We start from the raw sequence: 25,267 nt of genomic DNA, 5'->3' as shown, positions 1-25,267 counted from the left end.
TAAGTGGCAACACCACTGGAAAGGAAGAAGCTGTTCTGAAGAATCCCAGATGGGGCTTGGCAACAGATTTAATTAAGGCTGAGTGGAAAGGAAGGGAGGAAGGAGAGGAAGGACATCATGAGACAGCAATGCCATTCATTACCAGCAGGCAGAATATAAAATGAACCTTTGGGAGGAGATATTATTGGTTCAGTTTTGAGCTTGCTGAATTTGAGTTCTCCGAAAAACACTGGTGATATCTACTAGTCAGTGAGAAACAGAACATAGAATTCAGGTGAAAGGACTCAGCTGGAGAGAAAAATTGGCGCACTATCATTGCAGAGAAGGCAGGTCAAACCCCAGAGTGCATAAAATCGCCTAAGGGAAGCATCAAATTAGCCAAAAGTGGAGGTGGAGACCCCTTCTTCAAAAGCAAAACATTAATAGAATAAAAAGGAATATTTGTGAAGACACTAAAAAGTACTCACTGCAAATTATATATCGCTATATATTTACATATCTTCATCTATATCTGTTTATATATATATCTAGATAGATAGATAGATAGATAGATGATAGATAGATAGATAGATATAGAATTATATAAAGCAAGAGAGACTGACAGTGGGAGAGCCACAACAGTAGAAACTTAAAAAAGAAATGAAAAAAGGGTCAGGAATGTCAAATACATAAAAGCAGTCAAATAGGATGGAGACCAAAAAAAGATCATGAGATTTGCCCCAGCTGCTTTATACCCTGATTTGCTCGTTTTCTCAAAAGCTGTGCTTCTGAGGACACTGTGTCCTGACAAAAGCCAACTGTGGGTACTTTAGTAACAGTTGACACATTTGTGACCAGAGTCTGAGGACAGGGGCCACTGAGACACATCAAGGGAAATCATAAAATATTAACTCAGTGCCGAATTTTCTCACTTCTAAAAAGTAAGAAGCACAGGCTCTGCTGCGAGTGTGAAGCAAAGAAGTGATCATCCCCGGGGAGAGGAGGGCTAGGGTAATTTTCAGAACAGGTTTCATCCTAGGCTAAAGATACACACAACCATTTAAGATAAACCCCAAAATGATGACAAAATTTAAGTGGAAACATGTTATTGTACCTCATGTTCTTTGATGAGACCCTTGGTCCTTCCTCTACGGATAAGTTTCTTTTCTTTATTTATTTGCTTTTCAAGTTTTAAAATATTGTCACTAAGCTTTTCTTTTTCAATATCTATTTTTAGTTGTTGAACATATAAAGACAGTTCATGATGAAGAGACTACAAAAAAAAAACAAAGGAATATATTAACCATGGGAACAAAACATACAAAAAAGTATTTATAGTAACAATAAATATATGTGTAGTGACAAAAGGACAGAAACAAAGCTTAAGTGCCATTCTGATTCATCCATATATTTTGGGGGGAGATGTTTTAAAACATCCCAGGCCCATAAACATGGTTTTTTTTTTCTAACAACTAAAAATGTATTTTAGCTGTGAAAGGCACTGTTAAGAAAATGAAAAGACAAGCTACAGACTGAGGGAAACTGTATGCAAAACAGATAACTGAGCCCAAGGAGACATAAGTAAATGTAATGTGTATCCTGGATAAGATTCTAGAACAGACAGAAAGAACATGTGGGGAAAACTGTGAAAAGGTAAATCAAGTGCAAACTTTAGTTAATACTAATGTATCAATCTGTCAGGGTAAACTGCCAGAAAAAATAATGTGTTACCATTGACCCAGTAATTGTATCAACGATACTATACTAAGGTAAGATGCTGATAACAGAGGAATCTGGGCATGGGGTACACTGGAACTCTCTGTGCCATCTTTACAGTAATTCTGTAAATCTAAAACTATTCTAAAGTAATAAAGTTTATTTTAAAATGAGTTTTAGGAGGATCCTTAACAGTACATATTCAATCCACTTACACAGACATAGATATATAGACACACACATTTTAATTATCATATTAATTACACATTTCAATATTAATTATCATTTAATATTAATTGCCATTAACTACCGGAACATAATCTCAGTGGTAGATGCTTTCTATAAATCCTTGCATCAATTCTGCCCAGTAGGTGGTGTTACCCCATTTTTATCAGGAAGGCTCCTAAAAGTTAAGTAACTTGCCCAGGGTCACAGCTGCTGAATCCAGGTTTGTCTGCCACCAAAGCCTAGACCTATTCCGCTATGAAACTCTGTATGAACCCTGGGACTTCAGCCTGCAGGGACCAGCCCACTGGTGATACAGCATAGACAGGAAAACCCCAGGAATGGCTCTGACAACCAACAGCCCAGGATCAGACATATAAAAACGTTAAGTTCAGAAACATATGCATGTTCTTACCTCCCATTTGGCACAGACATCTCTACTCTTTTCTTCTAAAGACATCTTTATGTCCTCAGTTACATTATTTTTTAGGTCTTCAACAGCTTTCAAATACTTGGCCAGACTTTTTGTATTAGAAATTATTAGTGCTTCCTAAAAAAAAAAAAAAAAAATTGCAAACAAAATCATAAAAGCCTCATTCTACTGCCAAATCCTCAAAATCCTCAAAGCTAATTTTGGTATGTCTTTAACTGGTAAAGTGGGAAGGGGCTCTCTGAAGACTATCTGAAGATTTATAGGAGACTTCTTTTTGTAAATCGAGGTTGCTAGCCCTTTGGCATCTCTTAAATTCTTTTCAAAAGAGTGCCAAAATATTTATTATTCAAATGTAGTTACACATGAGGCCCAGATTAAGATACCTTTATGGTATTCAAAATGATTTTTGTTACCCCATTGATAAGTAAAGTTCACTGTACAGGGTTAATGAGCCCCTGACTGTTTCCTCTAAAGTTCTTAAGTATTGAGCAGACAACCATACTTCAGAAGCAATATAATATGAAGAGTATATCAGTTTTGTTTTGTTTTGTTTTTTGTTTTGAGATAGGATCGTGATCTGTCACCTAGGCTGAAGTGCAGTGGCACAATCACAGCTCACTGAAACCTCAAACTCCTGGGCTCCAGCAAGCCTCCCACCTCAACCTCCCAAAATGCCAGGATTATAGGTGTGAGCCACCATGCCTGGCCAAGATAAAATTTATAAAAAGGTTAACTATCGTGCATAAGCAGTTATGCTGAAAGGAGGCCAATTTGTTTCACCATCAACTTCAAAGTTTTGCCCAGGGCCACTCATGTTGGCAGTCCCTCCCCAGCAGTACACAAGAATGGGAACAGCCCTGACAGGCATGTGTCTGCTCCTAACCTGACATACTCTACAGGAACAGAAACCTGGCCTAGGTAACTAGCGAATGACAGAACAAAAAAACAGGTCAGGGCCTGTGTGTGAAAAAGGCAGAAAACCTACAAGAGGGAGAAGATGAAAGTAATTCTCCAGAAGAAGCCAAGCAGGGTGGGAATTCGCTCATTCACTCATTACACATTTTTATGGACCAGCTGCAGGTAAGGCACAATGCTGAGCTCCAGGGCCCTCCTCCAAGGCCTCCTTGAGGACTGCTAGATTTATGACCTGGGGAGACACTTTTACCCTGTATGCTATTCATAGCTGGGAGCTCCCACTGCCCATGTGTGCATGCCTACCAGGGCAGGGATCTTGCTTCTGCTGTGAAAGTGTATTCACTTGACTAAATGCCATTGGCAAAATGGGGGAAAACCAAAAGGAAGAAGGTCAGGGAGAAGAAAATGGTGTGAGAACTGACACCTCCAGCCCTTCTCTGGTAAAGGAGCCAAGAAGCTGGGCACAGTGGCTCACGCCCATAATCCCAGCACTTTGGGAGACCGACGTGGGAGGATCACTTGAGGCCAGGAGTTTGAGACCAGCCTTGGCCAACAGAGTGAGACCCTTTCTCTATAAAAAAAATTTTTTAAAATTAGCTGGGTGTAGTGGTGTTTGCCTGTAGTACCAGCTACTTGGAGGCTGAGGCAGGAGGATAGCTTGAGCCCAGGAGTTGGAGGCTGCAGTGAGCCGAGATAGCACCACTGAACTCCAGCCTGGGTGACAGAGTGAGACCCTGTCTCTAAGAAAAATAAAAATAAAAATAAAAGAGGGAGACTAGGAGCCTCTATTTTTTTTTTTTCCTTCTCTTTTTCCTGACCAGACCATATCTATCCACCTAGAATCCAGCCTCATCATCATTTAAAACAAGCATTCATTCTTAAGGTCAATTTAGTACTTTCAGGAACCTAGGAGTAAAAGTGGGAATAAAAGACAGAGGGAAGTGGTTGAAGGTGGCAGCTAGCAAAGTGCAAACAGCGTGAGATCAAGCAGACAAGGACTACTAAGGTCATAGGAAAAGCAATGCTGAAATGACTGACAACAGGGCCCCAGCATGGTTAGCAAATCCAGTAGGCCAAAACAGGCTTGAGGCCCAGAAGACAGACGGAGGCCGTGATGAGAATGAAGAGAGACTCCTATAGGGCGCCCCTTCATAAAGAGTAGGTGCAGGAAAGGGGCAATGCCTTCCTGCATCTTTATTTCCCCTAAATGCCCAGCTCATTATAAGTGTTCAATAAAGTGTGCTAAATGCTGAATATGAAAGAAAAAAAGTATTACTCTACCTCTCCAATTTGCTCCAAGGTAGAGGCATTTAGCTTTGCTTCTAATCCCCCCAGCACCTCCCACCATGTTAATTAATAGTGAGTCTCTGGTTTGGTGACATCTTAAGCTGCAACCTCAGCCTATCAAACCATAAAAATCACCTGAAACTGTCTCCATACAAAACATTATTGGGTTTAACTATAGAAAAGTATGCTTCCATGAATAACTTTTATCAAAGTATTTTAATAATAATGTTTTTTTTTACATTCAGAGAATGTATGCAAAGTAACTTCACGTGCCTTATTTTCACTTAAAGCCTCACAACAAATCTGACAGCTGGATAGGGCTGGAATTATTATGCCAATTTTACAAATTAAAAAGCCAGAGAAATTAAATTCCTGTTCAATGTCATAGAGTCGGCTGCACTCTTTACACCATATCACCGAGTACATTCAGCAGATCCACAATAAAATTTGAATTAAAAAATTCTATACTTGAATACTTATGGTTAATAACCTCAGGGGAACAATATATAATACTGGGAAATTCTTTTTAAGTTATAGTAACTCAGTATATAATTACAGTGAGGGAAACATCTTGATTTCAAACAAGATAGGCAGTTAACAATAATGTCCTACATTTGATGGTTGAAAAGATTCCCACCTTGTATTTTGAAATGAGTCCACCGGGGCTCTCTCTTTGCCCCAGTAACTGCTGAGCCCTCATCATATATGATTCAAGTTCCTTCTGGGATTCTTCCATCTTCAGCCTGATGTCCAATTCTGGTGAAACGTCAGTTAAGTTCTTCAACGCTGCAATGAGTTTTACCACATTGATCTTGAAGACAAAAAAATTCTCAAATTAACACGGGGACTAATTCTTAATAAATTCTTAAGTTAACAAATACTTTATTTGTTATTTTGCACTAGACAAAGATATTTAGATATCTATCTAAACTATGATAAATTTATCTAAATTTAGATATCTATCTAAATTATGATACTTATATGCTATGATACTTATATTTTCTGATATGCTCTAAATTATAAAGAAATAAAACATAATGCAAAAGTTATATTTTAAAAAAACGTTTCCAAGCTACAGAGCTATCACCCCCCTTCATTGCCCACCCAGTGACCCCTCAGTTTTAGAGAACAGAATTACTAAATAGGGAATATTAAAGAGAGACCTGGACTTTCTCTTTAGCTTCTTGAATCTTTGCCTGAAGCCCAGTTGCGAGAACATGTTGAAAGGACTCCCGGCTTGAAATATTTTGTATATCCATTTGTAACATATCTTCACTTCTTGCCATAAGCTCATCATACATAGAGCCTTTGGCAATAAGATGCTATTAAAACAAATTGAAGTGAGATCACAATAAACATTCTGATTATATGTTAAACATTAATCAAAACAATCTCAGGAAACCAAAAAAGTTCATTATTAATCCAAAATCAGGCAAATTTGCATTCCGAAAAATGATATTTTAAGGAGTTATTTTGAAATTTCATATTGATACAATCAGATTCTGAACATGTTTTATAGATTATTCTTTATACAGTAAGCACTTCAATAAAATAAAGAATAAAAGTAATACAATGACAATAGAAAGAAACTTGAGACAATGGTAATAAATATTAAAATGATCTTATTCTATGTCAAAGTAGTGGAGAGGAGAATTCAATAAATGTTACTGGAGAAACTAGCTATTGGAAAATAATCTTTATATATCATAACAGAAATAAATTCCAAATGGGTCAGAAATATGAAACCACAAAAAGAAGACATTATCCATAAAAACCAAGCTGCGGCCAGGCACAGTGGCTCACGCCTGTAATCCTAGCACTTTGAGAGGCTGAAGTGAGCTGATCACCTGAGGTCAGGAGTTCGAGACCGCCCTGGCCAACATGGTGAAACCTCATCTCTACTAAAAATACAAAATTAGCTGATCATGGTGGCACACGCCTGTAGTCCCAGTTACTCGGGAGACTGAGGCAGGAGAATTGCTTTAACCCAGGAGGCAGAGGTTGCAGTGAGCCAAGACTGTGCTCCTGAACTCCAGCCTGGGCGACAAGAGTGAAACTCCATCTCAAAAAATACAATAAAATAAATGAAATAAAATAAAACTGGCGGGGGCTCATGCCTGTAATCCCAGCACTTTGGGAGGCCGAGGTGGGTGGATCAGTTGAGGTCAGGAGTTTGAGATCAGCCTGGACAACATGGTGAAACCCGGCCTCTACTAAAAATACAAAAATTAGCCAGGTGTGGTGGCGGGCGCCTATAGTCCCAGCTACTTGGCAGGCTGAGGTAGAAGAATCTCTTGAACCTGGGAGGTAGAGATTGCAGTGAGCAGTGAGCCAAGATTGCACCACTGCACTCCAGCCTGGGCAACAGAGCGAGACTCAGTCTCAAAAACATAATAAAATAAAATAAAATCTGATCTGCTATCTCACTGCAGAGGGTCTTTCCAGGCCTAAGAGTAGGGATAGACATGACTGCATAAATATAAAAATCCTGCAATGCAAAATAAAATAAACAAAGTCAACAACTCAGCAAAAATATGTGACACAGAAATGAAAATGGATCACAATTCAAAGAGCTTGTATAATTCAATTTTAAAAATGCCAAGATCCCAAAGAAAATTTTGAAAATATAATAGATAATTCACAGAAACAGATGTCTAATAAATACATGATAGTTCAATATTACATGTAGTCAAATAAGTACCCATTAAAACAATAAGGAGATACCACTTTTCAGTTCTCAAGTTAGCAAAAAATAATTTTTTAATTACAACTCACAGTGGCATGGTGATATGGTTTGGCTGTGTCCCCACCCAAATCTCATCTTGAATTCCCATGAGTTGTGGGAGAGACTCGGTGAGAGGTAATTGAATCATGAGGGCAGATCTTTCCTGTGCTGTTCTCATAATAGTGAATAAGTTTCATGAGATCTGATGATTATATAAGGGGGAGTTTCCCTGCACAAGCCCTCTTCTCTTTTCTGTCGCCACATAGACATGCCTTTCACCCTCCACCATGATTGTGAGGCCTTCCCAGCCACATGGAACTGTAAGTCCATTAAACCTCTTTCTTTTGTCAATTGCCCAGTCTCGGGTATATCTTTAATAGCAGGGTGAAAACTAATATACATGGGTATGATAAAATAGAAGTTATAGTATGTGATATCAACTATGTAAATGTTGATCTTATTTGTCTTGGGGCAGTGGAATCACAGTGATTTCAATTTTTTAAAATTAGCATGTTCATTTATAATTTCAATTTTTCCCTCTTTTAAATTATAAAACCAACAAAAAAGCTCATGTAATTAAAAAAAACTGAAAAACAATAGAAAGGTACAGCATGTAAAGAAAATATTTATAGCTGGGCACGGTGGCTCACGCCTACAATCCCAGCACTTTGAGGGGCTGAGGCGGGCAAATCACTTGAGCCCAGGAGTTCAAGGCCTGCCTGGGCAATACAGCAAAACCCTATCTCTACTAAAAACATAAGAATTAGCTGGGCGTGATGGTGCATGCCTGTAATCCCAGCTACTTGGGAGGCTGAAGTGGAAGGATCACTTGAACCTGGGGAGGTCGAGTGAGCCATGGTTGTGCCACTGTACTCCAGCCTGGGTGACAGAGCAGAACCCTGTCTCAAAAAAAAGGAAAGAAAATATTTATTTTATGTCTACCATGTACTAGAAGCTGGGAATAACATGGGATTAAGATAGACTCAGTTACGGGTATATCTTTACAGATATTTTTCTATGAATATAAATGTATTATATATAAAAATACAACTCTGTTTAAAAACCACAAATGGGATTAAATTAGCTCATTATCCATACAGTTTAGGAACTTGTATTTCTTACTTTAGAATATATCTTGATCCAGTATTTTGATCCAATGAATATCTACTTAATTCTTTCTTAATAGAAATAAATATATTTCAGTGTGCTTGTATGTTCACTATAATTTTTAAATTATTTTAAAATGTTTTAAATATTTAATTTCTACCTCATTTTTTTCCAAGAAAATAAATTCCAGATAGAGTAGATAAATAAATATTAAAAATAAAATCAGAAAAGCACTGGCAGATGAGATGGCATGATAAATTTATATAATATTTTCAAAGCAATAAAAACTATCACACAATGAAAACACAAAATGCTGAAATATACACCTTTCAGAAATGTAGGCTTAGAAAAATTATGTAAATGTTCCTTTTTATTCCAGGAACTTCCCATCTTGTTGTAACTTATGCTCTGTAGGTTTTATAGCTGAGCTGGAACTCAGTAAAAACCTCAATGATAACTCCTTTCCCAGGAGAACTAAGTGATATTAAGACACATTCTTGCCTCACTGCCTTTCAATGAGTGGACTGCCTGAGAATACAGAATGGAGATCTAACAACATGAGTCACTCTCCCTGCATTGAGTAAGGAAAGGAGAGTGGCTTCATCAGCAGGTGAACTTTCAAAGCAGAGATTGTATGATTTCTTTTTTTTTTTTTTTTCCAGAAGGAATCTCGCCCTGTCTCCAGGCTGGAGTGCGGTGATGCAATCTCGGCTCACTGCAACCTCTGCCTCCTGGGTTCAAGCAATTTCTCCTGCCTCAGCCTCCCGAGTAGCTGGGACTACAGGCATGCGCGCCACCACGTCCAGCTAATTTTTTGTATTTTCAGTAGAGACGGGGTTTCACCATATTGGCCAGGATGGTCTCGATCTCTTTACCTTGTGATCCACCCGCTTCAACCGCCCAAAGTGCTGGGATTGCAGGCGTGAGCCACCGCGCCCAGCCTGATTATATAATCTCTTATGTGTACTCTGCACTGAGCTATAATGAGACTGAACTCACTCATCTCCTCATTGTCCTCTGGTGCAGGAAAATATTTTAACCCCCATGTTATAGCTAAGAAAATAAGTCCAAGAGCTTAACATTCATAGGTATTATCAGTGGTCTCCTAATCTATCCTCTGCTTTCAAGCAAAATAACAGCAAATGATCCAGGGATAAAATCCATTCATTTTTAAAACTCCCAACAAAGAAAATTAAAACTGTAGGCTTATTACTACTTACTTTAAAACTTCTTATTTATCTTAAAACATAAATGCACAACCATGAAAGTACCCTCTTAATACTTTTACACTCATACCTTCAAAGATTCTTCCACTGAGGTGTCCACATCATCTTGATCCAAAACAGATTTGGCTTCTGCCTCCCAGATTTCCACTTGTCCAATGAGTTTTTCAACATCTTTAGCCACTTTTAGTTGCCCTGTGAATTCTTCATTTTCTTTTTCATGTTTCTCTCCAGCCTACAACATTCAAAAGTACCACTGAGAAAATGTCAGCATGTACATAACAAAATAATTTTCCTTTTCAAAAAGTTACACCTGTAATCCCAGCTCTTTAGGAGGCCAGGGCAGGAGGATCGCTTGAGGCTAGGAGTTTGTAACCAGTCTGGGCAACAAAGTGAGACCTCATCTCTACAAAAAATTTTAAAGTTAGCTGGGCATAATGGTGCATGCCTGTAGTTCTAGCTACTCAGGAGGCTGAGGCAAGCGAATTGCCTAAACCCAGGAGTTTGGGGCTACAGTGAGCTATGATCATGCCACTGCATTCCAGCCTGGGCAACAAAGAAAGACCCTGTCTTCAAAAATAAAAGATAAAAAAGTTACACCACTTTCTTTCCTGAAGAGTGCTAATTAAACATATTTTAATGACATAAGATGTAGTTCTTTGACAATAATAACTTTTTGTTTCTACATGAGGTCTCGCTTTATTGCCCAGGCTGGAGTACAGTGGCACAATCACAGCTCATTGCAGCTTCAACCTCCCAGGCTCAAGTGATCCACCCACCTCGGCCTCCTCAGTGGCTGGAATTACAGGTGTATGCCACTACGTCTAGCTAAGTTTTTATATTTTGTAGAGATGGGGTCTCACTATGTTGCCCAGGCTGATCTCGAACTCCTGAGCTTAAGTTCCATCTCAGCCTCCCAAAGAGCTGGGATTACAGGTATGAGACACTATGCCTGGCCAATGATAACACTTCAATATAGTATATATCACTTTGCAAATTAAAAAGTTTGTTCAGGGTTTCTTACTTAATTATAATATCATTCCTATCAGATAATATTTTCTACATTTTACATGTAAGAAGATTAAAGTTTAGTAAATTAGGGTAAGTGACTATAAACACATTTCTAAAACTCATATGCGATTTAAACAAACATAGCTATTAGTAATGGTAGTTGTAAAATATCAAGAAGAAACTCAAACAAATTTCAACAAAATTAAATTTTTCCCATTAATAATCTATAGGTTGACATACTATAGCTTTACATGATAGGTACATTATTTCTTAAACTATATATTGACAAATTATAATGGCTTATATTTATGGAGTACACAGATACACTCTTTTTTTTTTTTTTTTTTTTTTTTTTGAGATGGAGTCTCTGTCTGTCACCCAGGCTGGAGTGCAGTGGTGCAATCTTGGTTCACGGCAACCTCCGCCTCCCGGGTTCAAGCAATTCTCCTGCCTCAGCCTCCCAAGTAGCTGGGATTACAGGCACCTGCCACCACTCCCAGCTAATTTTTGTATTTTTAGTAAATACAGGATTTCACCATGTTGGCCAGGCTGGTCTCAAACTCCTGACCTCAAATGATCTGCCTGCCTTGGCCTTCCAAAGTGCTGGCATGAGCCACCACTCCCAGCCGAAAGATACATTCTTAAAGTTGTTTTTAATCAGATCACTGTTTTATTTATTTTATTTATTTTAAATAGAGATAGGGTTTCACTACGTTGCCCAGGTTGGTCTTGAACTTCTGAGCTTAAGCAATCCTCTCGCCTCAGCCTCCCAAAGTGCTAGAATTGAAGGCATAAGCCACCTTGCCTGGTCAGATCACATTTTAAATGTATCAGAAGACTCTAATATTTTAAGCACACTGCAAAAATTCAGATCTTTCCAGATTTTCTAAGTAGGCATTCTTACAGTAGGAAAATGCTGGCACTCCATCTTGCCAGTAGGTCCGAGCCAGTTTAAAAGTAGTTTAAGTAAAGCCGTGTAAGTTATCATGAAGGTGGAGCATTTCCAAAGCCATAGGTATTATATGTTACAAGTATATGATTTTTAATTTATTTTTTGTTCTTTTCCCATACTTGGGAGGATGACTCTAAAGTCATCCTCCAAATTACCCAACAAAACAAGGAAGAAATAGAATATTTTCCCCCATTTTACAGAAAGGAAGCAAGACACACTGAGGCCAGGGGCTAGCCTAAAGGTAGCCAATTTCTGTGCACTAGTCAGAAGTAATCTCAAGAAAATAACTCAATTTACACTGCTCAGAGTCAGGACTGCTCTGTGTGTCTGTGAGAGCACAGTAGGTGTAATAAGACTTTCATGCTAAAGACTTCATAAGGGAAAACATTTAAGCATTTTCCTAGGAAATGACCATACTTTAAATGTTATCTAGCAATCCACACATTTACCACCAACTCAACAATATCTTTTCTTTCTTTTTTTGAGACGGGAGTCTTACTCTGTCACCCAGGCTGGAGTGCAGTGGCATGATCTCGCCTCACTTTCAACTTCCACCTCCCAGGCTCAAGCAAGCCTCCCAAGTAGCTAGAACCACAGGTGCACAAACACATGTCCAGCTAATCTTTAGTATTTTTGGTATAGACATGGTTTTGCCATGTTACCCAGGCTGATTTCAAACTCCTGAGCTCAAGCGATCCACCTGCTTTGTCCTCCCAAAGTGCTGGGATTACAGGTATGAGCCATCGTGCCCGGCAATATCTTTTTTTCAATGGCAAAGTTAAATTATTTCTATTTGCAAGTGAAATATACAAAGTATGATTATTTTACCTTTATATTTTGATAATTTTCAGGAAGTTCTATTGACATATCTGTTGAAAACTCAACAGTTGCTTTTTCTTCTTTAGACAGAATATTTCCAGAATTGTCAAAAGTGGGCTGATCCTGTTTTTTTATCATCAGTGGCAGGTTCATTTCCTATACAAGATAATTTCATGAAATGTAATACTCATATTTTTATTTTATGCTAATATACATTACAAACAGTAAGTGGATGTAATATATTCAAATATACGTTTAGGATTAAACTACAACAGTGTTATAAAATATGAGCATTTCACATAAAACACCTACATCTCAAATTGTTAAGAATCAGTTGAAAAAATATTTTATAAAAAGTCTGCTTTTATGAGGCACTGTGCTACATATAAAGATACATAAGGCTCAGTGTATGTTCTCAATGAGCTGAAAATCTAGTAGGCAAAACAATGCTTGTTTTTCCTTCATGGTAAGTGAATTTCAACTAGAAAGCTCTATAGTAAAAAAGGTTCAAGAATTAAAAGATCTCTCAGGCATATACTCAAGAAAGATTCGAGAACTGAAAGCTCTCTTGAGCATACACTCAAAGAAAACATGTGTCCACATGAATGTCCATAGCTGCATTGTTCATAAAAACCCAAAAAGTGAAAAGAACTCAAATGTGTATAAACTAGAGAATGGATAAACAAAATGTAGTATATCCATACAATGAATTATTATTTGCCAATAAAAAGGAATGAAGTACAATTACATTCTATAATACAGATGAACCTTAAAAATATTATGCCAAGTAACGTAAGCCAGTCACAAGAGATCACATATTATATGATTCCATTATGTGAAATGTCCAGAATAGGCTAATCTATAGAAAGACAGTAGATTCGTGGTTGCATAGGGCTCGGGGGGTGGGGGTTGGAAGAAAATAGGGAGTGACTGCTAGGGTTTCCTTATGAAGTAATAAAAATGTTCTAAATTTTTTATGGTAATGGCTACATAACTCTGTGCATATACCAGAAATCAATCGGTTATGAACTTACAATGAGTAAATTGTATGGTACATGAATCATATCTAAATAAAGCTGCAACCAATCAAAAGAACTTACAAGTTGAGTTTTTGAAACCAACTTTCTCCATCTTTTATTCAGCCTTCTCAGTTCTTTAGAAATAGATGATCCAACCACATCATTGCTGACTTCGACCAAGAAATTTCCTGCTTCATTTAAAGTAGCATGTTCTAGATTCCACTGAGCTAGTGTCTCAAAGGGTACCTACATAACACATAAGCAACATACTATTTTAATGACACAATATTGTCTTTCTATTATGTATAATAAATGTTCACCAAGGCTTTTTTCTTTTTTTTTGGAGATGGAGTCTTGCTCTGTTGCCCAGGCTGGAGTGCAGTGGTGTAATCAAGGTCATTGCAACCTCCGCACCAAGACTAATTCTAAGCAACATTCTTTGCAGAGACTTTGACTTTCCCCTTAGAGGAGTCTGCCATCCCTGTTGGTCTAGCTCTTCACTCCTAAGTGCTAACTGGCAAATGCCAGCTGTCTGTCATCACTCCTGGTCTTGAACTTTTATGATGCATCTTATCTCTTTCTACGTGGCTGATGAACTTACAGAAGAGGTTTCCAAACTTGTTTAGTTCGTGGAGCCTTAACTGTCTCATTAACTTTTTCAGAGAGTCCCTAGACCAGAAATATTATCTAACAGTTCCCATTTTTAGTAGTCAGGTTCAACAATTTAATAGCAGCATGGTGTCCAACAGATGGATGTTGTTGTGTCTCCTTCAAATTTTAGAGTGTTCTGTAAGTTCTCTTAGTTCTCTCTGGTGGCTGAGGGTTTCTTAGCAGTTTGGGTATTATCACCTTAGAGTGTTTTTCTCTGAGTTATGTACATTTTTATAGAAGATCTTTAAAGACAGAAGGACTGTTGGAAGACGAAGATTTGAATTTCTAGTGCTAATATAGGTGACAGAAGTGATGACTCAACCCCTAAAATGCTCTTTTTTGCACTCTTACCATTATCACAAAGTTTACATTAACACAAATAATCTATTTTCTATTAATTTTAGTTTCTATTTTGGAAATGCTTAATCTGAAAGGCTATCTATAGCATCTGCAACAGAGAAAAACAAATGAAAGAAAGAAAAACCACCTCAGATAATCATAGAACAGATTATTACATGAATAACACATGAAAACAATAATGAATTACATTGACAGTTGTTCCACACCTCTACACATAAATTAAGGTATCTTGATTTTCCTCCTCTAGAAATCAGGAAGATATTAGAGCTGAAAGGTTTCAACCAAATGGAAAAATAAAACTTTCTGAACAGTAGTTTATTTTAACTGTGTCTATAAGCTAGCCAGTATATTAAGTCTTATTTCCTCTCCAAAGAGCTTAGCAAAACATCTCCCCAAAGCTATTACTCTGTATGTAAATTATACCTTAAGAAAGCTCTGTGTGTGGGAAGAGGGGGGCGTGTATGTGTGTATGTGACCATGTATATATAAACCAGTGGAGAAAACTACCTCTTGGCAATTATATCGGGAAGAAACTAAATTCTTTCCAAGACCTTGAAGAATTTTCTAAAACACTGGTGTACTCTTCTCTGTTTTCTCATCTTTGGATTGAAAATGAGGGTCACAAAATAAAACAATTAAAAAATAAAATTGAGCAGATGCTATTAGACTGCAAATACCTCTTTAATTTCTTCCTTCTTTGTCTCCTCAAAGCATGCCCTTAGTAAGCGAAGGTTTTCCACATAAGTAGCCCAACATGCCAGCACTTTTTGTAGAGTGGACTTCACATTATATATTTTTTTTCTATACATACAAACATCAGATTTCACCATCATATACTGTTTACTAATATTCTGACATTCTCCAGCTACAATATTAACAAAACAAAAAAGTAATCTTAGGAAACAATTTTTTATTAATAATACTATTTAAAAATATTTGCATATTAATTGACAGCGGCAAAATAATATGTACTCTGACAATATTAAAAGTGAAAGCAAGAATTTTCCCAGGAAAACACGCACATAAAACTAATTTCTTAAACATTATATAGAAAGCACAACAGATAAAACATCATTGTTAAGTGACAGTCATTCCATCAAAAAGTAACTGAACTACTTTACCCAAATTCTTATAAACTTCTCCACATTTTTGAAAAGAAGTATCAAGTCGAGCTAGGAATTCTTTTTCTTCAATAAATTTCTGGGAAGAAAACAAAAAACATATTGACAGTTTTTACTTTTAAAATTGTGCCAAGAAATCCAGATAGTGAGATACAGCCATTCAATGAAGGACATAGTTACCAAAATTTCTTTAGGGCTTTAATACTACATATTTGGTAGCAAAAGAGGAAGAAGGATGGTGAAAATCTAGGAGACATAAGCTGAGTGTGAACATTAAATAGGTCTGACATCTGATAAAATTGATCTTAATGTGGTGACATGGTGCTATAATGGTTTTCCTCTTGTGGAAAAAAGGCAAGTATTTAATTTCAGGATCTCCTACTTTGCACATTTTCTTTATTACATAATTGTGTCAGTTGCTCTTATTTCACATGCTTTAATATTGAGTAATTTTTTTAGATATATTAGAGTATGTTACAAAAAGATATCCATCACACAAAAACATTTCAGAAACTACCATTAACCAAATTCTGTTATGGAAAAAATACTAAGCTAATTCAAAATTCATATTGACTGTATACTTATGTGTGCCAATAGTATGAATATTTAAATAGAAAAATGAGAATTCAAGCAAGGAAAAAGAAATAGAAATAACTCAAAATCTAGCCTAGTTTAGAATGATGCTTCCTGTTTGGAAACTTAGAGTGTTTAAGTCATAAACTGGAAGTAAATTTCTCTTTATAATTTTTAAAAATTTTTACAATAAAATTTACAATCTTGGATTTTTCCTTCCCCGCTCATTTCTTTTTTTCTTTTTTTTTTTTTTTAAGACAAAGTCTTGCTCTGTCGCCCAGGCTGGAATGCAGTGCGGTGCCACAATCTCGGCTAACTGCAGCCTCCACCTCCCAGGGTTCAAGTGATTCTCCTGCCTCAGCCTTCCAAGTAGCTGGTATTACAGGGGCCTACAACCACACCCAGCTAATTTTTGTATTTTTAGTAGAGACAGGGTTTTGCCATGTCTCGAACTCCTGACCTCAGGGGATCTACCTGCCTTGGCCTCCTAATGTGTTGGGATTACAGGTGTGCGCCACTGCGCCCAGCCCCACCCCACCTCATCTCTAAAAGGAGGGAAACAAAAAGGACAAAGCCTAAATGTAGAATTGACATTTCTGTGATGCTGTAGTTTTAACTTAGATCTGAACACACTTATATGCAAGTCACTTCAAACATTTTTTCCTATAAATTAGAAGAGCTAAACCCAAAAGGAAAGCCTCAAGACAAAAGAGAAAATGTATTGTTTATCCTAGCTAGTAAAATTTAGTAAGCTAAGATCAAAATGTTATAAGAAAAATGTAATTACTGCATGAAACTATGAATCTGAAAAGGAAACAAAAATAAACATTTCAAGTAAGTGAAAGAGGAATTTTTAATGAAAAAAAGCATGGAAACCTTTTATATTACATTAATAGACCTGGTTAACTCTTAATCTCCCCTTGGGCAGTAAGTAGTGATATTTTCTATATTTTTACTCTTTCCTATGCTCCTGTTTGACTCCCTGTAATTCTTTTCTCCATGCAATATTTAAGCTAATGAAATCTACCAAGAAAACCCATCTCAAAACCTGAAGAGTTAATGGGAAATCATGCCAAGGAAAAATGCAAACACAGCACCCAGAGATGGAGGAGTTGCCTAAGACACAAAATTAAAAAGCTTACATGCCAGTCTTCCAGCAATAATTCCACAGATTCTCTGCTCCCATATTTAATGTTCCAAATATCCAATTTTGATTTCACTTCATCTACCAAACCAAGAACTAAGCACTTGTAGTAATGAAATTCTAGAAGTAGAATAAATTTTTTCTCCAAAATGTTGTTGATTCTGGAAAACAGTGCAGGTTTTAGAATTTAACTTAATATTATTGACCAAATGTGAGAAATCTGTTCAGCATTTTAAAAAATATTGAGGCTTTAGCTTTTTCTTTTAAGCACATGGAACTCAGATGTATCACTGTCTTTTTCTTTTTTAAACATTGTAAAACAAATACTGTGACTAGATATACAACAACCATTTCTAAGGTAAAAACATCAAAAGAGAACATTTTCTGAATAAACTATTCTCCGACTGACAAAACCTGTAATAAAATGCTGATCTATGAAATAGTTTACTAAATCTGAAAACTTCCATATAACTTAATGAAACTATAATCTAAGTTTATATATTAAAAGTTTTCATTATTAAGGCTAACACCCTCTTATTATTCTAATAAGTTGTTTTTGAGTAATAAGAAAAGATAATGAATTAAATAATCTCAATATTCGTAGTATTTTACAGTTTATAAAGTGCTTTCATATCCCTCCTCCCATTTGATCCAGTTTCCTGGTGAGACCTGGACAGGGCAATTATCATTAACCTAAATTTACAAAGGTGGAAACATGCTCAGAAAGAGAGTAACTTACCCAAAACCAAGATACAGAGCTCAGTTTCTGAATGTTTTCCATCACCATATTCTACCATTCAATAAAAAAGGAGGTATGTTGGCCTAATATCTATAATGTTACTACTACATAAAACGTGAAGATACTGTTATCAAGATTTAAAGGAGAATACTTGGTAAAAATGATCTAAAAATCTGTATTTTGTGGTCCCTGTAGTATCAGTTGTTACTCAAACGTGAATAGTGCCAGCAGCTGTAAAATGGTAGTGTTACACACCGTCTTTTCATTTCCTCCAATTTGTTAGGTGGTACCAATGGCAAGTGATTTTCATCCTTATTTTCAAAGGTAAGGAGAATGTTCGAATGATGCTCAAATCTATCCATCAGGCTCTGAAAAGAAATTCAGCATGACATAAACGATATTTATTGCCAAACACTGTAATTAAGGGTTTGTCAATCTCACTTGCATTACATCTTTTCTCAAAAAAAATCATAAAGCCCTCCCCTCAACCCACTTTTTTTTATTGTTTTAAGACACAGGGTCTTGCTCTGTCACCCAGGCTGGAGTGCAGTGGTGCGATCATAGCTCACTGCAGCCTGGAATTCCTGGATTCAAGGGATCCTCTCACCTCAGCTTCCTGAGTAGCTGGGTCTACAGGCACACAGCACAATACCCAGCTAATTTTGTTTTTTAAAAAAAATTTCTGTAGAGGTGGGGTCTTGCTATATTGCCTAGGATGAAACTACCCCCTTTAACTAAAGATTTTGTGAATACATATTTTCGGCAGGGCGCAGTGGCTCATGCCTGTAATCCCAGCACTTTGGGAGGCCGAGGTGGGCAGATCACAAGGTCAGGAGCTTGAGACCATCCTGGCTGACACAGTGAAACCCCGTCTCTACTAAAAATACAAAAAATTAGCTGGGTGTGGTGGCGGGCACCTGTAGTCCCAGCTACTCGGGAGGCTGAGGCGGGAGAATGGTGTGAACCCGGGAGGCGGTGCTTGCAGTGAGCCGAGATCGTGCCACTGCACTCCAGCCTGGGCGACAGAGCAAGACTCCGTCTCAAAAAAAGAAATTTTCATCATAAATGTTTTAAATCTGAACATTTTACAGAGAGGCAGACGGTAGTTTCTTTAGTAAAACCATTATTACAATCTTCTATTTATTGGTGTATTTTCCATTCCTTTGTAGGCTCAAATACCATAAATCTCACATAATTTTTTTTCATGCCATTTTAGTGAGAACTCAGTCCCTCAAATTTTAAATCAGGCTCCCCCTTCTCCACCCTCCCACCCCTTGACCTTTTTTTTCGGTCAGACTTTATTTATAGTTGCTTTAGAACTCTATCCTTATTTAGATTCTATCCTAATTGTTTCAACCTTAAACTAGCACAATGGTCATGAATGTAAAGTTACGTTCTAGGTCCCAAAAATTCCCAGAGGAATCATTCTAAACCATCCTCAAATATCCACTATTATCCTTCTCTTCTTTTTAGGACACAGTCTTCCTCAAGAACAATCCCTAACAAAATATGTATTTTTCTACATCTCTTTTTTTTTCTTTTCCAACCTTGAATAAAGTCATTTTCTCTTGTATCAGAGTCACGGCTTGAGAGTGATCCTGGGAGGCTGACAAATCTTCATCCATAAGCTCTTCTACCTCCTGGAGCCAAGCTTCAGTTTGATGGAGGGGTGGGGGCAAGGCATAATTCAGCTTTATTTTCCATGCATTAATCTGAAAAAAAAGAAGATATTCTTCAGTAGAACTTTTCTAGTTTATTTCTTCACATACAGTATGTTTGATTCTTTGAAGTTTCTCTGGAAGCCAAGTCTGATAAATGTGATCAATTATCAGGAAATCTTCATCAATGGGTAAATTTCTTAGTTTTAAATATCACTTGGCTACTTGCTCACCAGGAATATAATTTGTTCAAAAGCTGTAGGAAAAGAAGACATAAGAAAAAACAAATGTTTTGATAAATCCACAACAAGATATGGGGGAAATTCAAAAGATTAAAAGCACACCTCTAAGCAAGGATAGACTATCCTACTGAATGACCATCATTTGAAATGCCGTATGTCCTTGTGTGCTCTGATACTACAACTACATCTTCCATACAGATTTATAACTTCTTCCCTCTCTAGCCCTAACTGTATATCCCCATGACATATCTCTACCATATCTCCCGAATATCTGTCCTTCACGGAAGCACCACCCATCCCCAAATCCAAGTACATCTCCTCCTTCCTCAGCCTGCCACCACTCCCTGCATGCACAAGCATGTGAGAAACACACACTCTGACTGCTTGCTTCTCCAAATACTCGCTGTACTCTTGTGTCTTCATTCTCGCTGCCCCTGCTACCTGAATGTCCCCCCCGGCAAGCGATGTCAAAACTCACTCACACGTTCATTCATTTACTCATCGGCCAAACATTTATGAACAACCTATTGTGCTAAGAGCTGGAGATAAAGATACAGAAAGCTTCTGGCGTGGAGAAGGACCATGTGATGGTTACCCATCATTTAATGCTATGCAGCAGTTAGGCGAAAATTAGATGCTCAAATGCCAACATGGAAGCACCTTAAAATACACTGTGTTCAAAAATAAAAAGAAACAACATATAACCTCAAGGGTACACAACTTAAAAATACATGCACAGGTCGGGTGCAGTAGCTCACACCTATAAACCCAGCACCTTAAGAGGCCAAGGCAGGCAGATCAGTTGAGCACAGGAGTTCAAGACCAGCTTGGGCAACAAGGAAAAAACCCCATCTCTACTAAAAATACAAAAATTAGCCGGGAGTGGTGGTGCACACCTAGAGTCTCAGCTACTTCAAGAGACTGAGGTGGGAGGATCACTTGAGCCCAGGAGGTCAAGGCTACAGTGAGCCATGATCATGCCACTGCACTCCAGCCTGGATGACAGAGTAAGACCCTGTCTCAAAAACAAAACAAAAGAAAACAATACACATAAATTCAATCTATATTATGCAAAAACATAAAACGAAAAGAAACACATTAAAGATATCAAAATTGTGGCTCAAGGAGAAAGGAGAATGGAAAGAAGGTATGAGTATAAAAAGAAATCAACACACAATTAAGCAAATGAATAAAAACAACAGCAAGGCCCTGCCCAGCTCCACGCGTCATGTATGAATGGAAGAGCAATTTAATACAATCCCCTATGTCAGAGTGTAAACCAGATAAATAAAAGCCACAGCTCTTGCCTGAACCACCTATCCAGAGAAGCAGCCAAGAACATGGTTATAGGAAAGTGTGTTAAGTGATGTCACAGAGTCAGGCAGGCAGAGGTTGCAGTGAGCCAAGATCACACCACTGCACTCTAGCCTGGGCGACCGACAGAGTGAGACCCTGTCTCAAGATATATATATATGCTGGCATGGTGGATCATGTCTGTAGTCCCAGCTACCTGGGAGGCTGAAATAGGAGAATCACTTGAACCCAGTAGGTGGAGGCTGCAGTGAGCTGAGATCACACCAGTGCACTCCAGCCTGGGCAACAGAGCGAGACTCTGTCTCAAAAAAAAGAATGTGACTTTTTACACAAACTTACTGCTATACAGTTTGAATGTTTATCTCTTCTGAATCTCATGTTTAAGTTTGATAACCAATATTGGGGCTGGGCCTAACAGGAGCTGAGTTCCCACGAGTGCTGGTTGCTGAAGAGAGTCTGGCACCTCCATTCTCTCTCTGTCTCTCTCGCTCTCGCTTTATCTCTTGCCATATGATTTCTATACAAAAGCTCCCCTTTGCCTTCCACTATGAATGGAAGTAGCCTAAGGCCCTCACCAGAAGCAGATGCTGGTGCCACGCTTCCTGTACAGAAGCAGAAACGTGAGCCAAATAAGCCTCTTTTCATTTATTTGATACTGCTGTGAAGATCAATCACAAATTAAAATTTGTTTCACTCAACTTTCTCTAATGAAAAGTACTGGTCTTAAGTCTGTATTTTATCTTTCTGTTACCCAGTCTAATTCTACTAAATGCACTGTTTTTATTGTTTGAGGTTTTTTTAATTATTATTTTATTGTAGAGACAAGGTCTCATTATGTTGCCCAGGCTGGTCTTGAACTCCTGGCCTCAAGCAATCCTCCTGCCTTGGCCTCCCAAACTGCTGGGATTGCAGGCATGAGCCCAGTTGAGTTCTACTGTTTTTTAAACAGGCAAAAATTTGTATATTAGAGAGATCACTTCAACATTAATTCATTCAAAAACATTTATGGGGTACCCATCATATGCAAAAGCAAATATCTAAAAGATATTTAACCATGTATCCAGGTATACAAAATGAGGACAAAGCTAGCTTCCTTTAAGGCAGTCAAATGGAACTGTGCATAAAATGAAAGCATTAGATATTACAGTTTTTCCATTTTGTTTTGCTTTTTTTTGTCTTGCAAGTTTAATTTTCTCAAAAGGCATATGGCAAAGATAATTCTACAACCTTTTTTTTTTTTTTTGAGATGGAGTCGTGGTCTGTTACCCAGGCTGGAGTGTAGTGGTGCAATCTTGGCTCACTGCAACCTCTACCTCCCAGGTTCAAGCAATTCTCCTGCCTCAGCTTCTCGAGTAGCTGGGATTACAGGCACACACCACCACACCTGGCTAATTTTTGTGTTTTTAGTAGAGACGAGGTTTCACCATGTTGACCAGGCTGGTCTCGAACTCCTGACCTCAGGTGATCCGCCCACCTCAGCCTCCCAAAGTGCTGGGATTACAGGTGTGAGCCACTGCACCTGGCCAATTCTACAATCTTAAATCATTAACTATTTGCCATTATGTCTCCAGATGAAAGCAAAATGAAAAAAAGTTATTTCATTACTGTAATTTTTTTTTCTTTTTGTTTTGAGACGGAGTCTCACTCTGTCTGCCAGGCTAGATACACATCTTGGCTCACTGAAACCTCCGCCTCCCAGGTGCAAGCGATTCTCCTGCCTCAGCCTCCTGAGTAGCTGGGATTACAGGTGTGTGCCAGCATGCTTGGCTAATTTTTGTATTTTTAGTAGAGACAGGGATTTGCCATGTTGGCCAGGGCTAGTCTTGAACTCCTGACGTCAAGTGATCTGCCTGCCTCAGCCTCCCAAAGTGCTGGGATTACAGTCATGAGCCACCGCACCCAGCCATTTTTGTGAATTTTCAAATAAACAAGTTAGCATGTACTTTTAGTGTGTCTAATTACTTGTACATTTGCCAAAAGATAAAACAGAAATTTGATAAATAATTGAGTTAAAGAGAGGCTAAGAGCAATACCTCTAGTTCAACTATTATTCTTTGTACAACCAAAAGACAGCTGCATATATTTTGAATTAAACCAAACCTGTTTTTTCCGACTGAGGGGTACACTCAATATTTATACAGCAGGCAGAAGAGGAAGAACAGAAGGCAATGTTTACCTTTAATTCCTCTCCTTTCTCACTTAACACTTCCCTTCTGCAGTAATTACTTTTCAATTTGGCTGAAAATTTATGTAAGATCTTAACAGGTCAAAATAATATAATGTTGCTATTTTCTACAGTAGACTCAGTATGAAACCATTTACTATGATACTCTGAGAAATCTCTGTTCTCAAACTATTGAACCAGAAACTGCATACATGGTTTCAACTTTTATGTCCTCAATGACTTTAAAATTAGCAATATCTCATTTTGCCACACCAAGAAACTGAGCTGCAGTTTACCTGACTGAGGAATGGATTTTCAAGCTATTACCAATTTACAGCACTTAATCTTGCAAAATAGTTCTTTTTATGGTTTTTCTCATTATTTGGGCAATTTTTCCTTATTTAACAAAATCAGGCCAGGTCTCTGTGGCCTGGAACAGCCTGAGCTATATAGACAATATCTTCTTCATTGCCTTCCACTTTGTTGAGGACCTGTCACAGACAGGTCTTATCCTTCACAAGAGTCCGTTTCAAAGCGGTGATCAGAATAGAAACTGACAATGCAATAAGCACCACACTGATGGGAAGATTCTAGGAGCTCCAAGTTCTTCAAAATTAGGTTGTCTAAAAGAGTGGCTCTTTTAAGCCACTGGACTGCTATTTAATACACTTAGTAAATGGTGTGGAAAATGTATTCTGAAAACAGGCTGCCACTCCTGACAGCCAAGCAAAGGGTCAGCAAACTTTTCCTGTGAAGAGCCAGAGTAAGTATCTTTGACTTGTGGGCCACACAGTTCCTGTCATAACTCTGTAAATGTATTAAAAATCATTTCATTATCCATTTAAAAATGAGATGTTACATAAATTATACCTCAATAAAGTCATTTTTTTTAATGAAGGCAAAATAAAGACATATTTAGAGATCAAAGAAAACTAGGTGAATTTGTCACTCACAGCCCTGTATTGTAAAGTAAGTGAAAGGAAGTTTCCAGGCTGAAGGGAACTGAACTCAACAGAAACTCAAATCTCTAGATAAGAACATGGGAAATACCTAGATAAATATAAAAGATTAATTTTTTCATTTAATTTCCTTAAAATATATGGTTGTTGAGAGCAAAAAAAAAAATTATAACATGGCCCTGAGGATTTTAAGACATACGCTACATGTGTCATGTATATTTATATATAAAACAACTATAGCATAAATAATGGGAGATGAATCAATTTGATTGCAGGATTTCTACATGTTACAAAAAGTTGTACAATAACTTAGATATTGTACAACTCTAAGGGTGGGTGTGGTGGCTCACACCTGTAATCCCAGCACTGAGCCCAGGAGTTCAAGACCAGCCTGGGCAACATAGTGAAACCCCTTCTCTGCAAAAAAATACAAAAGAAATTAAGTGCACATGGTGATGCATGCCTGTAGTCCCAGCTACTCAGAAAGCTGAGGTGGGAGGATTGACTGAGCCCGGGAAGCAGAGGTTACAGTTAGCCGTGATCAAGCCACTGCACTCCAGCCTGGATGACAAAGAAAGACCCTGTCTCAAAAAAAAAAAAAAAAAAAAAAAACCTCTAAGTAGACTGTAAAAATTTTATAATGTATATTATAATCCCTAGAGCAACCACTAAAAACATGATAGGAAGAAGTAGAGCCAAGTCAATAAACAAATTAAAATGGAATTCTTAAAAAACGCATGATCCAAAACCAGGCAAAAAAGGAGGAAATGGGGGCCAGGCACAGTGGCTCACGTCTGTAATACCAGCACTTTGGGAGGTCAAGGCAGGCAGATCACTTGAGGTCAGGAGTCCGAGACCAGCCTGGCCAACATGATGAAACTCTGTCTCTAATAAAAATACAAAAATTAGCCAGGCATGGTGGCAGGTGCCT

At 37.8% G+C, this 25,267-nt stretch overlaps 1 protein-coding gene across 13 annotated transcripts in view; it reads right to left on the bottom strand.

The window, feature by feature from the left end:
* Nucleotides 1-25,267, bottom strand: part of SYNE2 (spectrin repeat containing nuclear envelope protein 2) — a 368,208-nt gene that overhangs the window by 224,438 nt on the left and 118,503 nt on the right. For all 13 annotated transcript variants that reach the window (XM_054530190.2, XM_054530185.2, XM_054530188.2 and 10 more), the window contains 12 exons: nt 19,547-19,711; nt 18,255-18,367; nt 17,259-17,421; nt 15,544-15,622; nt 15,100-15,287; nt 13,493-13,657; nt 12,402-12,548; nt 9,684-9,845; nt 5,719-5,877; nt 5,193-5,366; nt 2,336-2,470; nt 1,094-1,252 (listed from right to left, as the gene is read on the bottom strand). In XM_054530190.2, the coding sequence (XP_054386165.2) occupies nt 1,094-1,252; nt 2,336-2,470; nt 5,193-5,366; nt 5,719-5,877; nt 9,684-9,845; nt 12,402-12,548; nt 13,493-13,657; nt 15,100-15,287; nt 15,544-15,622; nt 17,259-17,421; nt 18,255-18,367; nt 19,547-19,711 (1,809 nt within the window). The remainder of the gene's footprint in view (nt 1-1,093; nt 1,253-2,335; nt 2,471-5,192; nt 5,367-5,718; nt 5,878-9,683; nt 9,846-12,401; nt 12,549-13,492; nt 13,658-15,099; nt 15,288-15,543; nt 15,623-17,258; nt 17,422-18,254; nt 18,368-19,546; nt 19,712-25,267) is intronic.

The sequence above is a fragment of the Pongo abelii genome, chromosome 15, assembly GCF_028885655.2.
Source record: "Pongo abelii isolate AG06213 chromosome 15, NHGRI_mPonAbe1-v2.0_pri, whole genome shotgun sequence".
Classification (NCBI taxonomy): domain Eukaryota; kingdom Metazoa; phylum Chordata; class Mammalia; order Primates; family Hominidae; genus Pongo; species Pongo abelii.
Note: the sequence above shows the minus strand (reverse complement) of the source record. Positions and strands in the feature narration are given on the sequence as shown.